This window comes from Dama dama, chromosome 27 (assembly GCF_033118175.1).
Source record: "Dama dama isolate Ldn47 chromosome 27, ASM3311817v1, whole genome shotgun sequence".
NCBI lineage: Eukaryota > Metazoa > Chordata > Mammalia > Artiodactyla > Cervidae > Dama > Dama dama.
In genome coordinates this window covers 37580709-37599011 of record NC_083707.1, presented here as the reverse complement: position 1 = coordinate 37599011, position 18303 = coordinate 37580709, and the positions used below count along the sequence as shown (strand labels likewise).

The 18303-nt window shown below is 37.1% G+C and overlaps 1 protein-coding gene across 1 annotated transcript in view; it reads right to left on the bottom strand.

Moving 5' to 3' along the window:
- NDC80 (NDC80 kinetochore complex component) overlaps positions 1-18277 on the bottom strand; it is a 35380-nt gene extending 17103 nt beyond the window's left edge. Inside the window, exons 1-11 of the mRNA XM_061131350.1 lie at positions 18125-18277; positions 16363-16472; positions 14863-14940; positions 10437-10560; positions 10159-10331; positions 9378-9480; positions 6919-7008; positions 4686-4779; positions 3531-3637; positions 2573-2717; positions 983-1188 (exon numbers count right to left, since the gene is read on the bottom strand). Of these exons, the coding sequence (XP_060987333.1) occupies positions 983-1188; positions 2573-2717; positions 3531-3637; positions 4686-4779; positions 6919-7008; positions 9378-9480; positions 10159-10331; positions 10437-10560; positions 14863-14940; positions 16363-16463 (1221 nt within the window). The 5' untranslated portion in view covers positions 16464-16472; positions 18125-18277. The remainder of the gene's footprint in view (positions 1-982; positions 1189-2572; positions 2718-3530; positions 3638-4685; positions 4780-6918; positions 7009-9377; positions 9481-10158; positions 10332-10436; positions 10561-14862; positions 14941-16362; positions 16473-18124) is intronic.
- Between the last annotated feature and the right edge of the window lie 26 nt (positions 18278-18303).

Sequence of the window (18303 nt, the reverse complement as noted above, 5' to 3'; positions counted from 1 at the left end):
CCATTTCTTTGAATTTCCACTAGCATTATCTAAACTTCAGCCTGTAATTCCTACTAATTACTTCCCACAGATCCTTATCTGACTGCTTTGCTTCCTTCTATCCACTTTTCACATTATCAATGAGATCTTCCTGAAATGTGATCTTATGTGTTTAACATATTAATGGCCTGCTTCCTGGAGCTTTCAGGATAAAGTCTAAACCTGAGAAGATGTTCCCCACCTGGTCTTTCTTATCCTTGAGTCTCATCTTCTGCACAGGCCGCATCCCCTGCTGTTAGGCTCTAGCCACACGGAAAGCTCAGGACAGCAGACTGCCTGGTGCTGCTTTCTCCCTAACTTCCCCACACACGTCACTTGCTGGCTCCCCAATCTGGCCAGGCTAATCCTCCCTCCTCACATTCCCAATTCAGCTCAGGTCTTACGTCTGCAAGGAAGCCTTTCTGAAAACCACCACCATCCATCACCCTACACTACGCACACCAAAATCTTGGTCATGTGTACTATAGGCTTCTTCAGTATGCAGTGGAGGTCTGATCTCATGGTAGAGAAATGTCAACTAGAACAGCAGTTTCTTAAGTTCCTGTGTCTCTTTATCCTCCCTCTGCACCCAACATAGTAAGTGGTACACAGCAGATGTTAAATACATGTCTGAGCAGTGAGGACGTAAATGAAGAAGTGACTCATGTCCACTTCTAGAATAAGAGGCCTGGGACTTAAGAAAACTATTTCCACGGCTTTAAAGACTTTTTTGGTTCATTTCTTGGTTCACTATTGGAAAATACAGGATATCTTAAGTATGACTGAGAAATTGGGCTGTTACTGAATTGACATGAAGAGATGAGTGTTTTTAGTAAAATGTCAATGCTGAAAAATTTTACCTCTTTCGCCAATTTATTCTACCCACTTAGTTCTTCCAAATTGGGATGGACCTTTACAAAGGGAAGTTCTGATGAGGTGCTGCCCTGGGAATGGTAAGACATACCGCCTCTTTGCCTCGGGCATATTTCAGCTCTTCATTCCACAACTGCTGCTGTTCAGCCTCTAGGTCCTTGGTTAATTTATTAATGGTCTGCTGCAATTCATTTCTTTCATGATTTATTCTCTCAATGTCTGCAACCGAGTACTTCTGGTTGTCAACAATATTCTGTAGTCGAGAATTCTCCTGTTTCATTGTTTCACATTCTAGTTCTGCATTGCAAAAGAAATAAATTAAGTTCCTTCAATTCTAGTTGATTAAGATGTCTAAATTTCCTTGTCATTATGGAGAACAAATATTAGTGGTCAAGTGTGAACTATTTAAAGAGCTGATGTAGAGCAAAGCTAATATATGTAATCAGACTTACTTGGAAAAAAATAAATCAATTTAGCAAATACTCCAGATAATTACTGTCCTTGATATGACAGATGATTAATATTCCAAAGAATAAGAGTTAAATCAAATATCCTAAGGAGTATCTACATAATTCCTACATGAGACAGACATAGCCGTAAAATCCTTAAAAGAATAAAATCAAAGTAGGCAGAGACCTGGGAAAATAGTAATAGTAGGTCCACATAGCTATTTATTTTGTAAATTGCCAGCCAATTTCTCTGTGATGTGTAGCTATCTTTCTTTGTGCTACTTTTGGCACCACAGAAGCATCCCATAGAAGCAACTCATGGGCCACAGTATTTTCAGTTTTATGATTAAGATCCATATGTGTTTATGAAACCAAGGTTAGGAGCACACAAGATATAAACAAGCTTTCTTTAGTTAGGCTTTTATAGCATCTTTTCATGTTATTTTCAATCAGGTTAAGCTGCGGAGTAGCCTAGGAGGTAGTGATAGTGACAGAGAATAAGGCAAATATAGCAGACTGAGGCTAGCAAAGATTTAAAACCTGGCATATTAATTACAAGGTGGAACTGAAGATATGTTTATGTTCAGGCAGCATATGTTCTTAGGTTAGGTCCCTCTTGGCTTCAAAAAGCCAGGTATCTGAAAACATGTGAGAAGGTATAGTAGGTTGAGTCATGGTCACCCAAAGATATGAAGTCCCAGACCCTGGAATTTGTAAACAATACTTTATTTGGACAAGGAGTCTTCATAGATGTGATTAAGTATTTTGCAGTAAGGAGATTATCCTGGATTATTGAGGTGGGCCCTGAAGGTCATAAACATTCTGAAAAGACAGGCAGAGAGAAATTAACACAGAGAATGCAGTGTGTGGATGGAGGCAGAGACTGGAGTGGTGTGGCCACAATCTCAGGAATGCTGGAAGACTCCAGAAGCTGGAGGAGGCAAGGAATGGGTTCTCCCTCAGGGTCTTCAGAGATGTGGCCCTGCCAATCTCCAGCTTCTAGCCTTCTGTGAGTGGATAAACTTCCACTGTTTTAAGTCACCAAGTTTGTGGTAATTTGTTACAGCAACCTCAGGAAACGAATATAGAAGTCACCAAAAACTTGCCCTGCTACCAACATTTACCATTAAGAGGCAAAAAGATACAGATGACAAAGATGGCTCTATATGTGGTAAGTCCCATGTATGCTCCCACCCCAGTCTACATGAACTTTCAGCACTAGTTGTGCTTACCTACTCTAGAAATTTCTTCATCGAGACCATTCAATTTCTGGTCAAGAATGGCTGAATGAGACTCCAAATTGCTCATGTATGCCTGATACTTCTGAACATCTGCTTGTAAAGAAGCTTTCAGTTTTCTCAATGACTCTAGACGATTCTTTAAAAGAAAAAAAATATGAAGTTAGTTATTCTTGTCAATAATCATTCCATACTTTACTTGAAAGTAAAGCAATACTCAAATTCATCTTAAAGAAAGGTAAATTAGAGTTTTCTTTTCATTTTTAGAGGGAGTCAAAAAGAACTAAAAGGGGAGTTTACTCTTATTACCCAATTGAGAGGAGTACTTTTCAGAAGCCAATCTGGGATAGAAAAGTCAAGGGCCAGATTGAAAAAGCACAAACATTTAAAAATCTGTTATTTTATAGAACATTTCAGTATCATAATACACAAAATAACATTAGATATCTGGATATCATCATTTAGCTTTTAGAAAGCCCTCAGGATACAATATATTATATAAACTCGTTAATTATCATTCTCTTTCCACTGACTACAAAGTTGAGGGCCTCTTGTTGGTGCTCCCATGAGGTATGTAACATGGGGACCTTGTTCTAAAGATCCTTTAGGTCTGATGTAAGTAGATAAGATTCTTTCATCATATTCTGAACACCGTTAGTCCAAGACCAATAGACCACAAGGGAAAACAAAGCTCTAGGGAGACCAGACATGTTTTCATTAGGAGTTGTGGCCTATATAAAAAAATCTAACTTCGAAGCTTATTTTGCTAATGCATTTACTAATGCATTTGCTAATGCAAATTTATGCATTTAAATGCATTTTGCTAATGCATTAAAAAATTTTCTTTCTCTATATAGCTGTTTCTTCATAAAGAAACAGCTAGTTTTCTCCACAGAGATCCAAGAGTGTCAGTAAGCGTGTAAGCCTATTGAAGATAAGCATGTTTACTAACCGGTTCTTTTTCTCTTTCTTGCTCCAATCTTGCAATTTGTTCATTCAATGCTCTGTTTTTTGCTGCTAATGATTCCAGCTTGGAAGCATCTACGTTAAATAAATCCTCTGGAGAAAAAAACCCCCAAAATTTCATAAGGTCTCAGATCTGCCTAGAAAATTCTTCCCCAGGTTTTTACCATTGCTCTCTCCCTCACTTCCTCTAGTCTCTACGTGAAACCCTCAGTGAAGGACCTCCCACCATCTGTAAAACTGCAATCCCTCCCCGTGGTCCTCTGTACTCTCTGCCTCCCAGCCCTGCTTCCTTTTCCTCTGTAGCACTTACCACCATCTGACTTATTGTTCATTTGATTATTGTCTCTGTCTAATAGAATGCAAGCTCATGAGGGCAGAGATTTCTCTCACTCATTATTGTATCTCTGGTGCCGACATGGTGGGCGGCACACAGTATGTATGTAATAAATAGTTTGAATAAATGAATATAATTTATATGCCTGATATAACCGAAATACCAAAGAAGTCACTAGTGCTTTTGGTTTTAGATCACTATGAATTTTCCCCTTTAAAAAGAAACCCAACATCATATACTCTGCTTGCTCCCTTTCTCATGTGGACACACTTGTCCTTACTATTCCTTAGGGAGGTATATCCCATGGATATGCAAGAGAATGCCTTCTTTTTTTGGGCTGAGAGTGGCAGGGTATCCTCCTATTCTGAATGATTCTAGTCTTTGGAGGATAGCTTTACACAGCTTAAACTGATCTATTTTATCTACCACTCTGGCATTTTATATATGACTATTATAAAAAAAGAAAAACGATGTACAATACCTCTGGAACATTTTTTAAAAGTTAATCAGTAAGTTCTGTATGTCACTAGATCATAGTTAGAGTGCAAAAATAATTTCTTTCTTTGAAAATACAATGGCCCCTTAGCTTCCTGACATAAATTATGGGAGACCATAGATCTTTTCACTAACTGGTACTTTACTTACTAAAATAATAAGGCAAGGACATCCTTTATTTCTCTCCACCAAAGAAGCAGTTATAATAAAAATCAGGAGGTATCTAAATACATTCAAAGTGAGGCGCTCATACAAACATTCGGCATAGTAAGATAAGCTACACACCAGCACGCTAGGAGCAAACGCACTTACTCAGCTTGGACTGCAGCTCTGCATTCATCTCGTCAAAGCTGTCAGCGCCAGTCATGAAACTTTCATAGCATTTTATGGTGTAGTCCAAAAACAGCTGGTTGGGTAAAGCAGATTTAAAAACTCAAGTCATGAGTCTCTATTTAGTTTGTTTCACTTTTCTAAGTGAAAATTTAAATATGAATTAAAATAATGAAAGTCAGGAATACCAAGTGGTCACATGAACTCCTGTAAATGAGACACAAATCTAGGGAATATCATTAATTATGCTGCACAGATTTACTCAGTCTGCTACTTCTAAAGTGAATAATGAGGATTAAAAGAACACTTAAATTTGAATAAAGGTGTTATTTAGTAAATGGTTAAAAAAAAAACCCCACAAAAGCCCATATCTTCAGAGAAGGGTTTTGAGAAGGTGAGATGATGCTTATTAATGCAAACATAAGCATCTCTGGGGATAATCTAACCTATGAAAAATTTAAATGAACTGCTAATCATTGAAATCCAATTAATCTGACAAGATTTGGTTATGAAAGCCAGAACATAATTAACAAAGGCTATAATTTACACTGTAACTTCAGGTTAAAAAAATGGCATGGTTAATGGAGATTTGAACAGTAGAATATTAGCACTCGATATTTATCCAAGGGAAAGTAACATTCCATTTTGCAGTTCTGAGGTATTCTGGTCACTAAGGATGTATCCTTTGTTAGGAGGCAAGGAGAGCTGATAAGAATTTTCCAGTCAGATGAAGTCAGCATCCCTTAAGACAAACCAATTCCCTTTGCCCTGATGCTCTGCTTAGTAAGCAACCTTCTCATTACTTGGTTGATACGGAAGGGGTACCCTGAATGGGTGGCATGAGTATTCCTGTAACTGGAAAGATGGATCACTGGGGGGAAATAAATAGATTTTCATTTCTCTTCAGGTGTGAATTTAGTAAGAGTGAATCAGTTTTCTTAAGTTTGGTTGATTTTGATTTTGAAGGTTAAAAAAAAAAAATTGAGTCTCTAGATCCACAAAGCAGAGATTCAGAACCTGGTGAAGTTGGGTATTTTGGTAATTCTTTTAAATTAAATTTAAAATTAATTTTTAATTTAAAATTAAATTAAAAATAGTATTTTATAATTTCCAAAGTGCTTCTTCATATATATTGTCATGTGAAATAACAGCTAAGATAGCAGGAATAACTTTGACTCATTTAATCTTTAGGATGACTATCAAGAAATTAATATTTAATTAGTTTAGTAGGTATTATAATTTTATTTGGGTAAAAACTGAGGTATAATAAATTTAGTCTAGCAAACATATTGCAACATGGGAGGAGAATTCTCTCAAGAGGATCAGAGGCTTTCTAGCTGCTTTTCTAGCAGGGATCACCGATAAAGTATTAAGTTTAAAAAAAACAAACAAACAACTAGGCAACACTACCATGGTAGTCAGTAAATTTACCTTTGAATTTGAACCATTCCCTAGGTAGTAATAAAAGATGAGGTTGAGGCTATTTCCACTTTCTTTTTATAACAAATGTTCCAGAAGGTGAAGAACAGAATTAGAACACAGAATGTTTATCTTTCATCTTAGGGACCTGCATAGTGATCGGTCTTTTATATAAGCTAGGGGAAACTGATGTTAAATCTCAATACTATAAATTTATTCCTTGGAGTGGGTGTTTGCTCCATTTGGAGAAGTAAATTTGTGTGTTTCAGGAAATAGGGCGGAGTTAGTTACATAGTTTAGGCTCCATTAAAGGACAGTCTGGGAACCAATTTAGACTATCTATTTTATCTCAGTCACTTTTAGAAGTGGCAACTATCCTAGCTAAAAATGTCAAAACAAAACAAACAAAAAACCCACATGCCATCTATTTTAAGACCAGTCTTTTATGCTTTGTGTCCACAAAATACATTAGAATAATGATGCCAGTATTGATTATCTTCATTCTAAAAGACAGGGGAGAAAAAGAAATATCTACACATAAATAATAACATGTTATGTTTTAATTCTAATTGCCTTGTCTTTTTTACTTAACATTTTCAAAGTTCTGTGCTTATTTATTTTTAGGAAATTATAGTTGTGAATCCAAGAGTAAATCCATTGACTAGCATTTCCAAAAATCAATTTTAGATTTTCAGGAAGCAAAAAAACAAGTTCTACAAAAGATTATGTTAATTTCAATAATGACACACTTAGTTAATAATATCAGGTGACTAATGTTTATGGTAAAGTAAGGTACCTTATTATGCATAATTCCATCTTCAGTTTCTTCTCCCCAAGGCTGTCCATCATCAAATAAAGGTGAGCTTTCTTTCATGGCATTATGTAACTATTCAGTATACAAACAACATATTAAATTGATTAACTTTATGAGAAAAACACATTTTTCAAGTTTTGTCAAACTTGTTTTCAGTGTCATTTTTAGAAGCATTTACATTATTGCATGATAAAGTCTCTTGAGAGGTTATTCTTTTAAACCTTACAATATAATCCTTTTGACAGTTTAATAACTAAGTCCCTTAGGATTAAAAAAGAATGGGATCCATATTTAGTTCTATTCTACAAAGAAAAATATGCTTTCCTCGGGGTTCAGTTGTAAAGAACCCGCCTGCGAATGCAGTAGACCTAGGTGCGATCCCTGGGTCGGGAAGATTTCTTGGAGGATGGAATAGCAATCTACTTTAGTATTCTTGCCTGGGAAATCCCATGAAAAGAGGAGTCCATGGAGTCACAAAAGAGTTGGACATGACTGACTGGTTAAACAATAATAGAGAAAAATATGCTGATCTTTTACACTGTTAGTAGCCCATTGAGAACATATGTATTGCTACACATTTTAACATAATTTTGAGAATTGAAAACAGAACTGCCATAAAAGCTAGGCCAGTAATAATTATTTCTCTTAAATGAACTTAATTTTGGTGCTCGAATGTTATCCACTGACTCCTTCAAAATGTTTAAGAATGTACCTTAGGTTGAATTCTACAATATAAAGTCTTCATTTAAACAAATATTTAAGCTGAAAGTGATAGCAAATAATAAATTATAGCAAAACATTCAGATGTTTATAATTAACAAGCCGGCAGGAAAATGCCTAAATGTTTTTAAGGCACAGAAATTCCACTTCGGAACTTCTGTTTTTTTTTTTTTTTTCATTTATTTTTATTAGTTGGAGGCTAATTACTTCACAACATTTCAGTGGGTTTTGTCATACATTGACATGAATCAGCCATGGAATTACATGTATTCCCCATCCCGATCCCCCCTCCCACCTCCCTCTCCACTTGATTCCTCTGGGTCTTCCCAGTGCACCAGGCCCGAGCACTTGTCTCATGCATCCCACCTGGGCTGGTGATCTGTTTCACCATAGATAATATACATGCTGTTCTTTCGAAACATCCCACCCTCGCCTTCTCCCCCAGAGTCCAAAAGTCTGTTCTGTACATCTGTGTCTCTTTTTCTGTTTTGCATATAGGGTTATCATTACCATCTTTCTAAATTCCATATATATGTGTTAGTATGCTGTAATGTTCTTTATCTTTCTGGCTTACTTCACTCTGTATAATGGGCTCCAGTTTCATCCATCTCATTAGAACTGATTCAAATGAATTCTTTTTAATGGCTGAGTAATATACCATGGTGTATGGAACATCTGTTTTATAACTTGTTTTAAAAATAAAATTAAAAAGAATTTGCTATAAAACCGAAAGATACAATGTATATCCAGTATGATCAACACTGGGCTCTAAAAAAAATGGACTATGCATTAGGAATATAAAAGAACAATAAATTTTCTTAGCCTAGCACTCATTTACAGGATTGCTGAGTGGGGATACTGTTCTGAGGCTAGAGTTGATTGTCCTATCTGCTCCTTTGCTGTTCCAAAGGCACTCAATCCCTTTTGTCTATCTAGAGTGGATGCAGGCAAGCTCTGTCAACTCATCCTTTACCTTTTCTTCACTTGACAAGGCCTCATGTGACAATCAGATTTAATTAAGACTGAAAGACATGCATGGCACAGACCAAGATGAAAAACAGAATCTCCTACCTGTCATCAGGGTAGATAAAGACAGTTTCTGTTGCCGTGTCAAAGGTCCTTGTGAGAACTCTTGCTACTCTGCAAAGTTCAAGGTGAGCCTTATAGAGGCACAAACAGATTCCCAGAACTAGAGAAAAAACTCTTTTACTACAAGAACTGAAAATTCTGAACTGAGATTTGGTTGAAAAAATTTCAATTTGTAATCATATAAACTAGAAATATGGACTTGAGTAAACTTCTCTTATGTAAAGGTGTTATTTACTAACAAACCACCACTCCTCAATATTATAAAATATGAGAGGAGAAAAGGACTCAGAGGAATCTGAGATAAATGTTCGGGGGAAGTTCCTACTGACATTATTTTGCTGTGTGTTTTTTTTTTTTGGTTGTTGTTTGTTTGGGTTTTTTTGGGTTTTGTTTGTTTCTAGCTGTAAAACCTCATGAAAACAAATGATCTCCTTGCCTTTTGGATATTGCCCTTCCTCTCCTGTGGACTCATGTAGTAACATTTTGAAGAACATAAAACCAAACATGCTCTGAAAACTGACTCAGACTTGGAGCTAATTGGTAAAAGCAAGATTGGGAGAGAAAAAGAAATATTCTGAGGAGAGGGGAAAAAATCTTTCCTATGTATATATTTAAAATGAGAAATCAAATACCTTGATGCAGTCTATTAGCCAAACCAAGGCTGCCACAATGTGAGGCCATGTATGAGGGGCCCCCACTGTATACATAGAGCTTTTCGATAATGCAAAAGGATACCTATGAAAAATGAGAAAAAATAAGCTGGCATGTTAATAATGGCTAAATTAAGCAAGAAGTTACATTAAAAAAATTCCAAGTATATACCAACAGTCTTGACTTGTTCAGAAGTAAAATATTTGAAGAGATTCTTTCCTTTGTCATCTTACTCTCAAAGGATTTTGTGTATTTTTTTGAAGATTACTTTGTACACGTATCCCCTAAGCTGCAAAACTTGACTTACAACCAACAGGCTGGACTTCTCTTCTGAAAGATTATTTGTTCTCTCAAACGCAATGTACCCTAAATAAAACCATGTATGTACTTCTCCTCCTCAAATCCACCTCTCCCTGTGTTTATCCTACGCAGGCTTTTCTGGACTCTTATCTCACTCCATTTTCACCAGGTTTTGACACCTATCCTTTCTGATCTATAAAATTCACAATATCTAGTCCATCCTATCTATTCCTTGTCACATGAGTAGTTGAGGGCTTTAGGATCTATCATCTGTACTTCAGTAAAAATCCCCAAATAGTTGTTTATTTTTGCCTTTTCGATTGATCTTGCATATGTGACCCACAGGGGCCATCTTAAAATGTACTATTTCTCTAACTCAAAATCTTTACACACTTATTGAGTTTCATTCTTTTCTGTGTTCCAATAATCTCTCTAGGCTAAAGAGAAATATAACATACAAACCCAAGATCTCTAAAGATTCTTGGAACCTCTTCTTCAAACTTTGTGTCAGGAAGTTCATATGAAGGGCAGAGGAAGCCATAAAGAAAAGTGAAGATCTTCAGGAAGTCTTTAACAGAAGGAGCTTGTAGAGATTTCATGGATACACTATATGCATAACCGTTTTCTGAAAGAAACTACAATGATTTTTATGAAATGTCAAATGTTTCACAATAGGAAAATTATTGAAAATTACTTAAAGAGAACACTCACAATTTACAATATTAAAGAATATAAAATACCTCACAGAGTTGTCGAATACATTGCTGAATGAATGCTTTGTCATTAAGTGGTCTTGGGTCCTTGATTTTTTCAGAAGTGGAAAATATACCAAACTGACTATTCCGGGATCCATGTCCACTAGTTCTGCAAACAAAATCAGTCAAAATTATTTCCTTCTGAGCGGAAGCCTAATTATTCCAAGGCGATCTTACATATTTACTCATTTGGCCACGCTGGGTCTTAGTTGCAGCATGTAGGATCTAATTCCCTGACCAAGGATGGAACCTTTGTCGGGCCACCTGCATTGAAGTCTTAGCCCCTGGATCACCAGGAAAGTCCCATGATTTTATATTTTAACATCAGCATCAAAAATTAAAATTCTTCAGTTTTTATTTAAACAGATTTCTCTTATTCAAAGCAGAGAAAAGAAGAGCAAATAATGAAAATTAAAGTATAAAATGAGGCAGGAAGAAATACTCTTTTGGTGGTTTGCATCACTAACACACACATTATTCTCTAAAAATGTGTGTTCTGAGTCTGGCAGGTTCTTTGCACCAACTGTTTTCCAGGTCTCAACAACCCAGATCCTTTCCATAGCCTACTCACCCCTTCATGACTGCTCCTTTACTTCCAATCTCTTTATTTGCCATTATTTAATGTGAGACAATTACCTTTGAGATGTTGAAATAGATTGTGTGGGCTTTCTTCATGAATGTTCTTGTCATGCGATATTGTGTATCTGACTGTGATTTACCATAAATAAATGTGTTACTACTTTTTGGTCATTAATAGCTATAACATTTATGCTCCATTCTAAGCGCCATCTCCCCAAACAAAACTTCCATTTGTTTAAACCTTTATAGTAACTCCTTTTGCTAATCTTTGTGGCCCAACTTACCTAACTATTCTAGTTTATTAAGTATACTTGGAACAGTACTTTTCTTTACTGGACAGACTCCACAAAGCTGAGTTACAGTGAACATTGCTCTAATATCTCAACTCTGTTCATCAAAACAGAGTTTCTCCCTGCAAGTTTGCTTGCTGCTTTCAAGTTCTCTTCTGCCCAGGCTCTAAAAGTTCTTTAGCGTGGGCCCTCTTTCACTGCTACTCTGACTAATTAGCTAATTTTCTCCCTGAGAATTTGATAACTTGAGAATCACTCTTCTCCTTACTGCTAGCAGTTAATCTTTAATATGTATTATTCTACACAAACACTAATAGCTTTTCAAAAGCATTAATAGCTTTTGAAATTATAAAAGTATTTCCTAACCAATCAAAATACTGTATTACTCAACTTACAGTTTAAGAGCGTAGGGTCTAGAACCAGAGTCTGTGGTTAAAAAAGCTATCTCTGTTACCAGTTGTATGACTTTGGGTAAATTACTTAACGTCTCAGTGCTTCAATTTCCTTATTGATAAAATGAAGACAGTGACTATCTACATATAGGGCAGTTCTGAGGATTGAACAGACGAGACATAAAATAGCACTTTTCTGGCTTACAAAAATGCTCAGCAAACATTAGATTTTATCATCATTATCCCCATTGTCTCTGAAGTTCAGCTCTGAGATGAATGTTACATTATAAAAATTCCTTAAGATTTTTCAGCTAGAGTGAACACCAGAGACAGTTTAACCTGGGTTTATGACAAAGATTTCTCATAAGGTAACAAATACGTCATCTCTAAATGTTTTCAAAATAGTTAAATCAACACCTGTCTTAAAGTTATATTTTAAATTTTGGTGAAAGTGGCCACAGGACTGGAAAAGGTCAGTTTTCATTCCAATCCCTAAGAAAGGCAATGCCAAAGAATGCTCAAACTACAGCACAATCACACTCATCTCACACACTACTAAAGTAATGCTCAAAATTCTCCAAGCCAGGCTTCAGCAATACGTGAACCAAGAACTTCCAGATGTTCAAGCTGGTTTTAGAAAAGGCAGAGGGACCAGAGATCAAATTGCCAACATCCGCTGGATTATCGAAAAAGCAAGAGAGTTCCAGAAAAATATCTATTTCTGCTTTATTGACTACGCCAAAGCCTTTGACTGTGTGGATCACAATAAACTGTGGAAAATTCTGAAAGAGATGGGAATACCAGACCACCTGACCTGCCTCTTGAGAAACCTGTATGCAGGTCAGGAAGCAACGGTTAGAACTGGACATGGAATAACAGACTGGTTCCAAACAAGAAAAGGAGGACGTCAAGGCTGTATATTGTCACCCTGCTTATTTAACTTATATGCAGAGTACATCATGAGAAACACTGGGCTGGAAGAAGCACAGGCTGGAATCAAGATTGCTGGGAGAAATATCAATAACCTCAGATATGCAGATGTCACCACCCTTATGGCAGAGAGTGAAGAGGAACTGAAAAGCCTCTTGATGAAAGTGAAAGAGGAGAGTGAAAAAGTTGGCTTAAAGTTTAACATTCAGAAAAAGAAGATCATGGCATCTGGTCCCATCACTTCATGGCAAATAGATGGGGAGACAGTGGAAACAGTGTCAGACTTTATTTTTTTGGGCTCCAAAATCACTGAGGATGGTGACTGCAGCCATGAAATTAAAAGACGTTTACTCCTTGGAAGGAAAATTATGACCAACCTAGATAGCATATTAAAAAGCAGAGACATTACTTTGCCAACAAAGGTCCATCTGGTCAAGGCTATGGTTTTTCCAGTGGTCATGTATGGATGTGAGAGTTGGACTGTGAAGAAAGCTGAGCGCCGAAAAATTGATGCTTCTGAACTGTGGTGTTGAAGACTCTTGAGAGTCCCTTGGACTGCAAGGAGATCCAACCAGTCCATCCTAAAGGAGATCAGTCCTGGGTGTTCATTGGATGGACTGATGCTGAAGCTGAAACTCCAATACTTTGGCCACCTCATGCGAAGAGTTGACTTATTGGAAAAGACCCTGATGCTGGGAGGGATTGGGGGCAGGAGGAGAAGGGGACGACAGAGGATGAGATGGCTGGATGGCATCACCGACTCGATGGGCATGAGTTTGAGTAAACTCCGGGAGTTTGTGATGGACAGGGAGGCCTGGCGTGCTGCGATTCATGGGGTCACAAAGAGTCGGACACGGCTGAGTGACTGAACTGAACTGACTGAACTGACTGACTGAGATTTAAAAAAAAAAAGTTTGCTTTGGAGTTGGGAATTTCTTTAAAAAAATTAAATTTATTGAGGTATAATTTGCTTAGAATAAAATGCACCAGCTTAAAGCATACAGTTTGATGAGGTTTGACAAGGAACACACCTGTGAAAATTCTAACATGATCAAAATTAAACATTTCCATCATCCCAAAGTCTCATCGCTCTAAACAGTCAATCCTTACCTCACTCTAAACAACCTCTGATCTACTCTAGACAGCGCTTCTCCAAGTGTGATCTAGGGGATCTGAGAAGTCAAAACTCTTTTCACAATAAAATTAAGGTTCTTTTTCACCCGTTTCGTTCTCATTCTCTCTCTCCTGAGTGTACAGTGGAGTTTTCCAAAGGCTGGCTACATGATGTCAGATACTGCAGCAGACTGAGCTCAGAAACAGATGAGAAGCTAGCTACCTTCTATGAAGCCAGACATTAAGAGACTGCAAAAATGTAAAACAATGTCACCCTTCTTACTGAAATACTTTTGTTTTTAAAAAATGTTTTAAAAAATAAAAGCATGTTATTTATGTTAACATGTAATGGGTTATTGTTATTTTAAATTCAATTAATAAATATTAAAAACTTCCCCTTCAGTTTCAATTTCTAATATAGTTAATATCTATAGATATGGCCCATAAGAGTCCATAATATTTGTTTTGTTGTTGTTCAGTCACTAAGTCATATCTGGTTCTTTGTGACCCCATGGACTGTAGCTCGCCAGGATTCCCTGTCCTTCACTATCTTTCAGAGTATGTTCAAATTCATGTGCATTGAGTCGGTGATGCCTTCCAACCATCTCATTCTCTGTCGTCCCCTTCTCTTCCTGACCTCAATCTTTCCCGGCATCAGGGTTTTTCCTAATGAGTCAGCTCTTTGCATCAAGTGGCCAAAGCACTGGAGCTTCAGCAGGAATCCTTCCAATGAATATTCAGCATTGATTTCCTTTAGGATTGACTGGTTTGATAATATTTAAGAGTATTAAAAAGTCTGTGACTAAAATGTTGGGCTAGATGACGATTCCGAACCTTAAAATGCTCTGATCCCAGAGTGTCTATGTGAAGAATTTTCCATCAAGTATTCACTTGTAACAATGAAACAGTGGTCTGAATGTTCTGATGTATCTTTCAGCATCATTTAAGGCAAATATAACCAATTTAACCATTTAAAACAGAGGAAAACAAGATTAAAACTTTCTCTTAAAAGGGATCATGATATATAATTTTTTGTACTTTGTGCATTTAACTCAATGTATGGCTATAAGAATCTTTTCCACTAAAATTAATAAAAAATATCATTACCTTTTACCAAATACAGAGGTTTTTCTTTCAGATGTGGGTCTGTTTATATTCAATTTTCCAAAGGTTGATCTCTCTTTGCTTTAAGAAAAGGAGAAAAACAAACTCTTCAAATGAATGGAAAAATATTAGTTCAAGAGACTTTTGGAAATACGTTACCCATTTCCTACAAAAATAATCCAAAAGCATGAAAATTTTCAGCAGCAATTACAGTTGTTATAAATGGGATAAGCTTACAATATAGTATATATTTGCTTAACTAAAGTGTTAAGAAGTGGGAAAAAATCCACATCTACCTTGTTACTTTAATTATCTTAAAATATGTACATTTATGGATAACAACTTCAAAGGAAAATGAATAATTTAAAAATAGGTATTTTCAATCATAGACTGATAGTCACACTTAAATTTTGTTCTTTTGAGGCTTACTCTTTATTAGAACGTGGCTATACTCAAGAACATACATTCTGTCAATTACTGACCAAAAATATTGACAAAAAAGCAGTCTTTTACCTTCTGACACAATTTAAGGCACAAATCTTTTGCAGTAGTAATGTACAAAAGTACAAAAAATTTGATTTCAGAAGAAAAAAATGTATAAATATTTCAGATTTCTAAAAGTAGCAGAGGCTCATACAATGTAAATCTAAGTAATTTAAGAGCAATTAGCAAGTAACTTGTACCTTGGTAATATAAGATTGATACAACTCACATAGATTACAAATAGCCTTCTCTTAATTTTAAGAAAATCATTCATAGGGAAAAATTAGCTTATGATTGAAAGTTCTCCCCCCACAGTTGATTTTTTATTTAAAATTTAAAAAAAAAATTTGAATCATAGTTGATTTACGATGTTACAGGTATACACCAAACTGAGTGTTTATTATATAGGGTTGGCCAAAAAGTTTGTTGGGATTCCTGTAATATCTTGCATATATATACGTATATATATATATATATATACATGCATGTACTTTTTCAGATTTTTTTCCATTACAATTATTATACATTATTAGAGGATATTGAACACAGTGATAGCAAGTTCTTCTGGACACCTTTTTTGGACACCAATGAATCTCCAGGAAATAGTTCAGAGAAGCAGTGTTCTATAGGTGGCTCCTAAACTGCAGTTAATTGTCAGAGCAAGTAATGGTTTTGATTGAGAACTGTGCTAGTTGAATAAACTGCAGTAAACTGAAAATTATAGCACAGAACCTGCTAAAACAAGCAGCTCTGAGGAAAGCAGGAAAATAAAAATGAAAGAGCACTGAAGGGGAATTGGCAGTCCCTTAGGGATTGCCTTACAAAGGATGTGGCTTTTGAGATTTAAGTATCAAATGAGATAAGACACAACACAAGTGTCGGGCCCACTCTCAGCCTTCATTGACTCCGAATCAGGTACTGCTGACAACAGACAAGATTCATCACAATATTACACTACATCTTTGCATTAACCACCTTTACAGATTTCTCTGCCAAGACAATAAGGCATGTGGTACTCACGTTTGAGGGGTATGGAGACCTGGTTTATTTAAGTCCTGGGATCTTAATTCCTGCATAGACAGGCGGCCAGCACCACCGGTGGAAACTGAACTGCGTTTCATGCTTATGACCTGCATTCATGAATTTGGTATTAAACAAGTCTTTCCAGATGTAGATGGTACATTAAACCTCAACTATTATCTTCATCCTCAAACAGAAAGGCAGCAAGTTTCATTGTTCCTTCCTGGGTTATCTTGTTCATGTAAGGTGAGGTCCTCATTTACAGGGAATATTTATCTATTTGATTTCCTTTAAAAATACTCAACACACGAAAATACTTACTAACTGCCTACCATGTACAAGGGAGTGTGCAAAGCAGTGCAAACAATAGAAAGGTGAAAAAGGTATGATTCCTCTTCACAAGGGAATTTATGGTAGTTAAAACCCTGAATCCTAACTCAGATCACATCACCACTGTTGGCTGTGCCTATTTAGATGGGAAGTCAGGCCACCTGACAACAACTACCTTTGATGTTTCCTTTGGTCTCAAAGGAAACCATCCTGTTTTCTTTTCCTAATGTCCATCCTCTTTAGCTCTGTCCTTAACCTTCTCTTTCTCATTTATATTCTTCATTTACTGGCCCTCTTGCTTCAATCTCCCTTTTATCAAGGATAAATTATCTGGCCTACAGGCCACTTCCACTTCCTCAGACTACATTCACCTCTCACTCCCTTTCCACCTCCTGGAGTATCTTTCACTGACAAATCTTCGGATCCTATTGTTACTGAGTCCAACCTCACTTGATTGCTGCAGGACAGGCCAATTAATCTGAGACATGGTGTTGAAAGAGCTAACTGAAATGCCAGGTTCTTTTATAGATCAGAGATGCCAGGGAGGTGAGGAAATAAAGTAAAATGGCCATTAATCTTGAAAATATCTCTTAGAATGGCAAGCCTTAGGCAGGGGACGTGTTAATTTCTTCCCTCCTGTTATTTACAGGGGGACAGGGTTCTGAACAAAGGCACTTTTACAGTCAGACAGAGGGGCAGGATTCTGAGGTTGGCCATAATGTATGATTATAATAACAAAAGCAACAGAAAACAAGTCAAAGAAACAGTTCTAACTAGAGTCAGAATTGGCTTTTCTCTGCAACAGGATCTTGTCTTTGAGGCATTAGACACTGTACTCCTCATCTTTCCAGGTCCTGCCCTGGTTTCCAGGACAATGGACATCTGTGGTTATCCTTTTCTCTAAGCTCTCCTTTGTCTTTGAAACTGATACACTCTTTCCTTCTTTGTGTGGACACCCATTTCTTCTTCAGTATACACTTCTGTATCTATTAAACTTTTCCACTCTCATCTATATGTTCCCTCCCAATCTCCACTTAAAATGTACTCTCAGAATCTGAGATTAATACTTCTGGATGTACTCCGTACACGGCAATCGGGATGCTACACCAATAGCTCAAACGCAAAAACAGCAAACAGTTCCTCATCTTGTCTTCCTCTGTGTGCTGTCATGAATTCTTCCCTTTTTCCTCTCTCCAGGCCCTCTTCTTCCCATCAGTGTCCGCTTGGCCCTCCCCTTCTCCCTCGGAAAATCACTGCCGTAAGAAATTTACTGGACTCCGGGAAACTAGCGCCTCGTACCGACTGGCTCGAGAGGTCTGTTACAACAACAAACATCAAAACGTCGCCTCCCAGGGTTTGTGAATCTAACTTGGCGACCTGGCGTTCTCTCTCCCGCTGCCCAGAGCAAAATTAACCCAAAATCATTAGTTACCTTTCTCCCAGCTTCCCGACACGATCCAGGGACCGAATTACTGTAAACCCTGCAACTGCCCGCTGGACAGGACAGCAGCCGCCAAAACACAAACTCCTTCCACCCGCCGCCGCCTTTCGAATTTTAAAATCTCCGCCAGCGTGTACGTCATCGTGCAGGACGTGAGCGCGCGTGCGCAA